Source organism: Rhipicephalus microplus, unplaced genomic scaffold, assembly GCF_043290135.1.
Source record: "Rhipicephalus microplus isolate Deutch F79 unplaced genomic scaffold, USDA_Rmic scaffold_94, whole genome shotgun sequence".
NCBI classification, from domain to species: Eukaryota; Metazoa; Arthropoda; class Arachnida; order Ixodida; family Ixodidae; genus Rhipicephalus; species Rhipicephalus microplus.
In genome coordinates this window covers 378,910-389,644 of record NW_027464666.1, presented here as the reverse complement: position 1 = coordinate 389,644, position 10,735 = coordinate 378,910, and the positions used below count along the sequence as shown (strand labels likewise).

Below are 10,735 nucleotides of genomic sequence, written 5' to 3'. Positions count from 1 at the left end.
CAGATAGGGACCGTACCTGCGACCTTTGGATAGCGCATCCGATGCCCTACCTATTCATTATGCAGAGGTTTTAGGTTTAGTTCCTACATGCAACAATTCCACTCACTTTAATTCCTTTCCATTTGTGTCATAATTATCATACTACAATTGAAACATACAAATTAAGTTTCCTGTACCTTTCTTAGCTTCATTGTTGGTTTCATTAGGATGTGGTCACATTGCACATTTATGTGCACACGTTGACACAAGAAATCGTGACACACCTTACTCGGAAAATGCAATCATTTATTTCGTCAGAAGTAAGGAGATAAACTAACTCTGATCATGGCAAGACCTGCCAGCACCAACGAAACAGATGGGTTTGGGCAATAGACAACTTTGTGGCGGTAGTGGCTCGGGTCACACCTTGACCAGCATGGGAGGCACCAGTTTTTCTGCAGCCTGCTTGTTCTCCAGCTTTTCGACAATGGCCAAAGCAAACTCGAAGGCCGTGCCTGGGCCGCGGCTTGTGATCAGCTGACCGTCAACAACAACCCTATCTTCGCTGTACTTGTAGTCGCCTGCAAGACCAATTACAGAATGTAGCTGAAACATGTGTGGTTGGGAAACCAAGAAGGGAAATGAGAGTACTGCATGAAATCTTTCCAAGTCACATGGGACAGAGTTTCTTGATACCCACCCTTACATATGTCTTCTTTCTTGGAGGGATGTGACGTGACTAGCTTTCCAAGACCAATGCCATGGCTCTTCAGGGCAATAGGAGCTATGTGGAGATGAAAAAAAAAAACACACACACAAATGTCAGGCTTAGGGAGTCATTAATGGCACAAACTATCTGCTTTGCTGCTCCGGCACTCCACTGTCGAAATAAATGCGTGGTCTGCATTTTAGTTTGTATGCTTAAGTTAGAACCAAGTCTTGCAGGCTTGCTAACTTGCAATATTTTGTGAATTGCTCATACCAGTGTCACACCATCACTTTCGATAGCGATTGAGCCTGATCCTGATATATTTTGTTCATGGTGATAGGTTCTTCCATGGAAGTGAATTAGCTGAATTTCTACGGTGCTTCCCATGAAGATAGTAACAGTAAGCAAGTTAACCACAGTTTGTAAATTGACCCCTCTATTACCTGCACATATTGCAGCGACAAGTCGTCCACATTTTTCCTGCTCCTTCAGCAACTTGCCGACAGCTGGACTCTGCAACGACACAGCAATAAAAGGGGGCACAAATGAGGCGTTGATTACGTCTAGGCAAACGAGTCAAATTCTGCAGTTTTACGTGCCAAATCTACTATATGAAGCGTCTCTGTGTAACATTAACCGGACACTAAAGTGGAACAATTAGTTGAGACTGATACATTGTACTCTGACACCTCATCTATACTGTTGTTAGTTTCACCATCTCACATTTAGTAAGGGAAAAGAAAATAAAGCTCGAAGTGTTATTTTCAAGTTTACCGTCGAAATCTCCACTTGTGACTTTACGGACTTCAGAGAGTAGTTTTCTCATTTTGGAGGTCGATGAATTTTTTCGAAACTAGGTATGTCAAGTCCGTAGCGCCCTTCAGGGGGCAATGTTTCATTTTTAACCGTAGGCACTGTGTAAAACCTAGCAGACGCCGTCAGTTTCTATCACTTCCCGGCGTTTGGTGCAGTGATGTAAAGGTGGCGTCGCCAACCGCTATTTCTTTTCGCACGCTTTCTCCTTTACGAGGCGTCTTTTCGCGGCAAGCATGATTATTTTGGAATTGTAAAGCATGCATTCGCAAACCAACCATATCTCGCTTTTTCTTTATCGGTTGTGTGCCCTGAGTGTGTTCGACAAACAAAATATGTCGGTGTTCAGGAACTAATCCTGCAGTTATCTTTCACTCTGTGTTTGTCCCCTTATATAGCACGTAGAGCGTTGAGAAGCCTAAGATAGGGACAAAGTTGGTTTGTTAATGCAGGCCTAAGCACTTATACACGAAACACTGTTTCTCCCTTAATGTCCCTTTAAACGAATGAATGGTGATTCTGCGATCGTCGCAACGTCCGCTTTCAGGCGAATGTTGCCGCACGCCTGGACAGCTCCTACATGAACTCTAGCAAACAAAGATTCAAGGAAATGAGTCCGCAGACTCAAGGCGCAGTTTTCCAGAAATAAAGGAACCCATTCGACAAGCGACCGCAATTTTACACGAAACCTCTTCGGAGATAACGCGCGCAGTCCGAAGGACAGTGTTTACGACCGATTATGAAGGCGCTCGCTCACCGCTGCCAAGCTCTCGGCTCCTTTCAGCCCGCCGGGTAGAACGATTACATCGTAAGGAGACTGCGTCGTGGCTTCGTCCAAACTCTTGTCTGGCACAACGACAACATCTCGGCTGCATTTCACGGGGCTGGCGCCGGCAAGGCCAGCTATGGTGACGTCGACCTAAAAGGAAATAAGACGCCACTGAGAACCAAACCAAAACACGGCTCTGCTGGTGAACAGCGACCCGGCAGACCGTCGGGCACACGCGACGAAAAACTCGCGCTACTCACGCCAGCTCTACGCAGCACATCAGCCGTGATGATTGCCTCCATCTCTTCCGCGCCTTCGGCGAGGATTAGTAGAGCTTTCTTGCCCATACTTAAGCACGAAAAGGCTGAACCGCTATGACGCCGGCGAGAAAACACGCACACACAGCGCGGGAGCATAAAAATTTGTTTCGATTTGATTTTGAGACCTTGACGGGCACAATGTTAGCAACTGCTTATTCGTAAACCAACGTACACTGCCTTGATTTGCATGTAACGCAAGCCTAACGCGTAGGAATTCAACTCTAAGAAGTCTAAAAAAGTGTTTGAAATGTAATTTAGTAGGTTATCACAACATTATGCATTTCTTTGGCACGCTGCCGTGATTATGATACAAATGGGAACAGCCAGCTGTTGCATGTTTGTGTTTGTGATTGGCTACAATGTTGCGTGGTGGCGCGGTGAAGCAGAACTCTACGCGTAGAATACGGGCTGTCGCATTTGGAGCCTAGAATTGAAATTTGCCGTTGAAATTAGCCTAACTACACAACTGTAAGTCGCGATGCCTCCCATTTAGGCCATCAGTGGCACAGCTGACCGCTGTACTATGCCCAGAATTAAAAGCGGAGGCACAGTTCAATCTTTACAGTACAGGGAAATCGGCATCGGAAAGTCTCCATACAGGTCCAGTCTGAAGATACTGCGGCTGCTAATATGTGACGTGAGTAGGCTAAGTCAATTCAGTACTTGTTATTTAGAATTCTCCTACATTCTATCGGTTCACGCCTAGTCGAGGAAAAGCAGTATAATTTTTCCGTGCATTGCTCTACTACGCCACTTATCGGCGCGTCGCGTCGTGCAATGGCAACTCTACAGTTTTCCTGCCAGAACGCTGCCTAGCATAGCTGAAATACAAAGCTTTATTCACCACGTTTACGGCTGTCGAGTCTAAAGCTACCTGTATTGTTGTGTTGTCTTGCGCCACTCAGAAACGTTCGACGTTCACGAAGTTCTGGGAGATCCACTCGAAGTCCCCGATTGCTTTTGAAGAGTAAGCACGTAGCAGCTAACCGTTGATTCAAGTGACTGATACGCACACATAATAACTTGCTGATTTTTCTAATTCTTCCTCTAGTGGCCACATCTACCTTGACAACTACAGGACCTGTTTGGCATTGTAAGCATTTGGGTCTTTGCTTTCGTAGTTAACAGCGTCCCGACTTGAGTTTCGGTGCGTCGTAATGAAAAAAAAAAAAAGCGTTGCATCCTATTTTTCACGTTTCATGAAACAGGAATGGCCTTAACTTCTGCCCAAGCCCTCTCTACAGGCTGTCCCAGGAGCCGAAAAACAAAAAAATTGAAGATGCCTTGGTGTATACAGGACCACTGGTTAGTATACAACCAGTGTACGTAGTATTGTTTGGGTACATTTCGTTATTCATTGCGTTCATCTAATCATCTGTTGCTAGTCTACCCTGCATAAGAAAGTTCAGTTCACACTGTTAGTACAAACAGCACTGCGTCAATATGTGCAGCACCGGTTGCCTGAACGGGCGAAGGACTGCAGAGCACACTTCCTGTCGCTTACGGCTGACAACTGGGTTTACTGCCATGACAAGATGAATGGCAAGGTTCTTCAAGAAATCTATCTGGGATCTCCGAGCCGTTACAAATTCAAGCACATTGACTGGGAGACCCACGGCGAGACCATCATTTTGCAGTCCCTGCATAACCAGACCCATCCGCAGCTCACACAGCCGGTTAGTCGGCCCTCTTGACTGACTATCGCAGCAAAGGGACGAGACAATCAGTTTGTGCTGATTTCAAGGGACACTATAAGGGAAACAGTGAATCAGTTTAAATTGATAAAATGTATTGTCAAAGCTCTAAAGTAGTTATCTTCACCAGCATAGGTTTACTAGTAAGTAGTATGGTGTACTGGAATGTGGAAGTGTGTCGTCTGGTGCCAAAAGCATAGCTCTTGGCAATGACGGCCAGTGCTGCCGGAGTACACCGTACTACTGTGTCGCCACCTGAAGTAATTTATGAGAAGCTGAGATTGGTAGCTGTAGTTGCTACGCTAGTCGTGTGTGTGCGAGGGAAACGTGTTTGCAAAAGCGTGATGTATAGCAGCTTTTGCAGACCAACAGAAGTTCGGGGGTTTACTCACATCAACTATATCCATCACCATGAATACTTTGTGGACAAATTATAGTTACGTTCCTGGACGTTGGTGTCCCTTTGATGAGTAAAATGTATAAAGAAGCAGAGCAGTATTTGTCATTTGTCAACGTGTTTGCAAAAGCGTGATGCATAGCAGCTTTTGCAGACCAACAGAAGTTCGGGGGTTTACTCACATCAACTATATCCATCACCATGAATACTTTGTGGACAAATTATAGTTACGTTCCTGGACGTTGGTGTCCCTTTGATGAGTAAAATGTATAAAGAAGCAGAGCAGTATTTGTCATTGAGCGTTCTTATTTTTTAAACATTACGACTACTTACTCTCCTGGCTCGTGCACGTAAGTGGTGGTCATGAAACTGACCTGATCACAACGTTAGCCTTCAAGGCCTCCTCATTTGTTTCATTGCATGACTTCAGGTTAGTGTAATAGCAAGGCAGGGGTGCATGTGGATCAAATGAATGGTGATGTGCTTTTCTCTGCTTTTACATCAAAACAGTAAGCAAGAAGACGACCTGGGTCTCTGTTCTGCGATAGGAATCGCGCGAGCTCCGATTGCGCAAAAGCAGCATTATTTATCTCATTAATGCGCCCACATGTGTTGGATATGTTTAAATCTTGTAAATACTTGAAATTTCAATCACGTGTTGTGACAATTTTACTCAAAAACTGCACAAAGGTCCGCAATGCAAATTGAAATCGCGTGCGCTGGGCACACCATTTGATCGTGGCGCCATACCTGTGGCGTCATCGCAAAAGGGGTCACTGCTCTCCCATTGGTTTGCTGTGAAGATGGCACACCACCCGATTCCAGTACACCGTACAAGTTAGAGGATGAAATCAGGGTGACCATTTCGTATTAAAATTTCTTCCTAAAATTTTGCTGAATTTTTTACTGTTCATGGTGTCACAGATTTCAAATAGCAATTATCGTGTTTTGGCCACATTGCATTTGGGAAATTTTCCAAAAGTTGGCGTTAAGTTTATGGAGCCCTCAGAGGTTAGTGTACTTCATTTTTACTAATTCGAAACTACGCAGGATACTGCAGACATTGTCAAAAATCTATGACTTCACAAAATTGGTGCACGGTTTTCAATATGGAGTTGCCGCCTGCATTTTCACTTTGCACGTTTTCTTGCTTATGAAGCGTTTTCTTGTGGCAAGTGAGGTGATTAGCATTGTGAAAGAGTATTTTGCTAATTTGAAAAAAATTGTTTTTTATTTCGTGGAAGTTCTATTTCTCAATGTATGTTAGCCCTACCATACACGTGTTACACGTGCGCCATGTGCTTGCTTTTTGTGTCTAGTAATGTAGCAATAACCGTCGTATTTCTCCTCGTTATCTAGGCAGCAAGGAGCAAACCAAGAGTTCTGATCACCATAGCAGTGTTTAACATGTTTCCTCTTCAGTTCAAAGGCGTGCTGGAAATTGACAGAGCTGTAAGTTTAATTTCTTCCGTGCTTTGGGTGTATCTGTGCCATTTATCACACTAGACAGTTGTGTATTTGAAATGCTTGCTATTTTTTTAACATTGTCGTGCAGATCTTCGGGAAAGAATGCAACCACGCCAACGTTTCAGAGGGCCTCCTTATTGTCGGTACAGGCAGCACCTTGTCTGGGACTGTGAGGTTATACAACTTCAGAAGCATTCTTGAAGAGGTGGGTTCCACTTTTTCATGTTTATGTGTTTGTGACTTGTGCTTAGATTCACTCTGGAGTTAGCCAATGTGTGTTTCATGGTGAAATCTTATGTACTGGAAATATTGCATTGCAAAGGCATGGCATGAAGTCTAGTTTTCAGATTAGGCTCTTCTTTTTTATTAAAGGGTCTCTGTAACACTTTTTGAGCATGGTCAGAAAACGCTGTTGATCGGTAGTCTAGGCTCCCAAGAACACGTCTGAATGGCCTGGAATTTACAATGAATTCTCAGTCAGCTAAAAATCGCTTTCTCTTCTCTCAACAAAATCACTACGTCTCAGGCGTAGTGTCACCCATTGGCCGATTTGAGCATGGTGCACTCAGTCATTACAGGGGCCGCCTCCGCGAAAGGGCTGCGACTTGTCCACGCGTGCGCGCGCGATCCCACTCAAGAAACTGTGCATTTGAAGAAAAAAAAAGAAAGAAAAAGTGCTCATTGTCATGAGACACGCATGACTTATTTTCTTTCCCCATGCCACCTCTTCCTGCTTAGCTTCCAGTGCTTTGATCAGGACAAGAGAAGAGAAAATGCGATGGCAGTGTGCAACAAATATTCGCTACTCCTCTCTTACTGGACATATACTGAAAATTTTTGTGGCGTTGAATTCGTGAGGCAATAATCTCCTTTAGTGAATACATTTCATGGCTACTTAGAAAGGTGTTACAGGGCCCCTTTGAAATTTAAGCTCCAAAAGCTATATTTGTGTGGGTTTCATATTCATGCACAGAGCACTTGGTATAATAAAATACTGTAGACTTTAATGTGTATGGAGCACATCACCCTCTTTTTGAATGTAGTATTTCTTTGTTGTAATATCAAACAAACAAACAAGTTGTTAAACTAAGGATGAGTTTCAAACCATGCTATATGAGAAAATTATATGCCACACTGGAGGGTAAGTTGACACAATTATCTTATGCGCATCTATTTACAAATGAAAACATACTGATGCTCAGGCACGGCCGCATTATTGGCTAGCAGAGCAGAAAAAGACGACGTCAGAATAAGAACAGCCTGCTCACAGCAAGGGCGTTGTCTTGTTGTTACCTTTACAGTGCAATGTTTACATAGAAAGGCATTGCCTCTCTTCCTTTTATGCTATATTTATCCCACAGTTGACAGATTTAGCTTTTTCAACGGAGAAAGATGGGAAGAAGGGGGGGGGGGGACCTTTGGCTGTATACTTGATGTAGCTATGGTCGTCTGGTCATCAACAGTATTGATCTGAAATTTATGCAGTGGGTACCATGACATGTGCAAGATATAATTCCTGTCTGTTTCACTTTCTAGCGGTTTTCAATTGAATTTTAATGATTGCACTTATGGGTGTATCTTGTTCGATATATTGAAGTGCTCTTGATGAGTTGACATTCTTTAAAGAGGGTCTATTTGACCATTGAAACGGTACTTGAACAGGTGCAAGCAACGTTCTCGTAGCTTACTTATTATTGCCTGTTTCATTTACGGCGTGTCAAACCATTATGCATCTGATTTCAAGTTTCATTTCTGACCGTACGCTGAACTCAACCATCAGGAAATTTGCTTGAAAAAACCTCAATACAAATACTATGTTTAATCGATTCATAGTCTGCCAACTAAAGGCACCGTCTTTGAAAATTATTTGTTTGTTTTAAACTTGAATAGACGTTTGTTGATAGCTACTAATGTAGTTATAGTGTACTATGTGCTTTATAAAAGTGTGGTTTTTCACCACGTTTCACAGCAGTGGCATAGTCAAGGGTGGGGGGGGTTCAGGACCCCTTATAAAAATTACAAATGTACACAGGAACCAACATAAAGTATAGCTGACCCCCCCCCCCCCCCTTCCAGAAAAAAAATTTTCGGCTATGCCCCTGTTTTTTATAGCTCATAGCTCGGTTGCTCGCACTTTAGTAGAGGGTAGAGGTAAATTGATATTTTCAGTCTATGCATTGGCTTTGAGTTCAGAATGTGCGCACATTTTTTGTTAAATTACTTTTAATGCATTCTTCAGCAGCCTGACATTTGTGAAGAAAGTGTTAATAAAATGATTTATAAGCCAATTTCAATCAAATGGTAACAATCTCATATCAAACTCGGGCATTAATAAACCTTGAGTGACCCCCCCCCCCCCAAAAAAAAACTGTGCATCACAGGGTAATTTGATGCTGAGAATAAAATGCCTCATATTAACAAATTTTCCAAATGACTTAAGAATTCAGAATGTTTCGGTTGATTACGTTGAAATTCGAACTGTGATAAATACGAAGAGGAAGGAAATAAAGTGCCTCCTCTGGTTGACATGTGTGGCACTTGTTCATTTAAGGAATCAAACCTGGGAACACTTTCGTCCTAAATAATGATTTCCTGGGTTATGAGAAACTAACCAGGAGGCTGGTAGGTGATAGTGCAAGGCTGGAAAAATTGTTAGCGCGCAACCTCAAGCTTTACGTAGTTTCATATCCTAAATTAGCCCTCTCTGTAATCAGTTCAAACAAGCCAAGCTTTGTCTCCCCATTTCGCTTTTCTTTGATTCAAAGTATGGTGGCTTTGTGCATTGATTAGTGCATGCCGTAAGATAATATACGCTTGAAACATTAGAAGGATGATGGTATTGGTCTGATGGCACTTTACGAAAAATTTTCAATCCAGTCGTGCATGTTTCCGGCTAAGCTCTATGAACCTTGCTTAGCACTGGATGGAGCTAAAGTGGGAACTTATCCTGCTGGCCTACCTTTGAACTGCAAGCTCACAGGTGTGTCCACTAAAACTTTTTATGTGCACTCCAAAAGTGTGTTCAAGCTATTTAAGATACGCTGCATGCCTCTGGATATAAAGCACAGTGAATTTTGTGTTAGAAGAATGAGCTGTGTTCTGTCAGCTATCGACTAAGTGCCCTTAAAGGGGCCCTGCAACACTTTTTTTTTCGAGGAACCATGGAATTTATTCAGTGAAGGGGCTTATTACTTGTGGGGTCTTGACTAAAAGCTGCTCTCGGAACGAAGTCAGCAGATGCAGACGGAACCAAACCAAACACCGCATTTAACTACTTTGGCATCAACAATATCATCAACCCAATCAAAACACACCACTCAACAACCTTACACAATATTTTAATACACTCAAACTACCTTACACAAAACAACCTTACACAATATTTTAATACACTCAAACATAAGAACAAACATAAGGTAGTGTGAAGACGGCGTCGCCAATGCTCGACCCGCCATGAGGGCTCACGGCAGACAACCTGCAGTGCCGTCCACCTATAAACGCATCGTCAGAGACAACCGTTCACACCAACTACTACACGCCAAAGAGGACCGCTCATCTTTCATGTGCCGCCACCCAGCTACGCCGCTAGGCGTCGCTTCTGGCGCTACCGTGCTAAAGATGATGATGATGATGGTGATGGTGATAAACTACGGTGATCAATGCTCGCAAGCATAACGCCACCTACCGCTCGATAGTTGTGAACCCTAAATGGGGCCTATGTGCTAAACACGTGTGCTACGAGGTGCAAACTACTTTACAGGGGTTGTTAGCACCCCCAAATGTTTCACGAATCGATTGCCGCAAAGCTTTTTGGAATCCGTCCTGTACAAGCAGAGCTACAAAGATCTGTCATACTGAGATGGCTTTTTCCTTTCTCTCGTCCTGACGAAAGTGCTGGAAGCTAAGCAGGGAGGGATGAAACAAGGAAAAAAGGCACATCATGTGAGCTTCATGACCTTAAGCACTTTTTCTCTTTTTCTTTCTTCTTGACACGCGCAGCTTTGCAGTAAGATTGCGCGCACACATGTGGACACGTTACGGCCATCCTGTGGTGGCCTCATCGACTTCCCATGCTCAAATCAGCCAATGGTGTGAGGCTTGGGCCTGTTGCGCACTGATTTTTTAGTATGTTAGCATCATTTGTCACGAGAAGAGCAAGCAATGTTTAGCTGGCTTTGAGAATTTATTGTAAGTTCCAGGCCTTTTACTGCGATATAATATTTGGCTCCCGCGTTCTCAGAGCACTGCCCATTGGCAACAGTTTCTGACCTTGCTCAAAAAGTGTTGCAGAGCCCCTTTGAAAAAGTTCGGGCATGTTGATAGAATTGTACTTATGCCGTAATTGTGGCTACAGCCGAGGTCAGAGTTAAGGCAGCCCTGTTAAATAATGCGTGACATGTAGTTATTAACCATTTCACTGCCGATCCCGAGACAATTCGGGTGATGCATGCACAAGCCCTGTCCATCCCTAGTATAGGTGCTCATGTTGCCTTTTTGACTAACTCCCTGCCACTTGTGAGACAACTCTTGTTAAAAAAAAAAAAAAATTATGCGGGTGTGTCCCGCTGTCTATGGAAAGAACTACCG

At 43.5% G+C, this 10,735-nt stretch overlaps 2 protein-coding genes across 2 annotated transcripts in view; one reads left to right on the top strand and one right to left on the bottom strand.

Annotated features, from left to right (window-relative positions):
• Positions 1-264: 264 nt before the first annotated feature.
• LOC142790297 (Parkinson disease protein 7 homolog) lies at positions 265-2,718 on the bottom strand. Its single transcript, XM_075885238.1, has 5 exons — positions 2,531-2,718; positions 2,259-2,420; positions 1,132-1,201; positions 680-763; positions 265-560 (listed from the first exon to the last, which is right to left on the bottom strand). The coding sequence occupies exons 1-5, from the start codon at positions 2,684-2,686 to the stop codon at positions 400-402; spliced, it is 633 nt and encodes a 210-aa protein (XP_075741353.1). The 5' UTR covers positions 2,687-2,718; the 3' UTR covers positions 265-399.
• A 255-nt stretch (positions 2,719-2,973) lies between these two features.
• LOC119177098 (DDB1- and CUL4-associated factor 17-like) overlaps positions 2,974-10,735 on the top strand; it is a 30,196-nt gene continuing 22,434 nt past the window's right edge. Inside the window, exons 1-8 of the mRNA XM_037428487.2 lie at positions 2,974-3,227; positions 3,496-3,557; positions 3,642-3,683; positions 3,799-3,895; positions 4,042-4,266; positions 6,041-6,133; positions 6,237-6,353; positions 9,026-9,128. Of these exons, the coding sequence (XP_037284384.2) occupies positions 3,114-3,227; positions 3,496-3,557; positions 3,642-3,683; positions 3,799-3,895; positions 4,042-4,266; positions 6,041-6,133; positions 6,237-6,353; positions 9,026-9,128 (853 nt within the window). The 5' untranslated portion in view covers positions 2,974-3,113. The remainder of the gene's footprint in view (positions 3,228-3,495; positions 3,558-3,641; positions 3,684-3,798; positions 3,896-4,041; positions 4,267-6,040; positions 6,134-6,236; positions 6,354-9,025; positions 9,129-10,735) is intronic.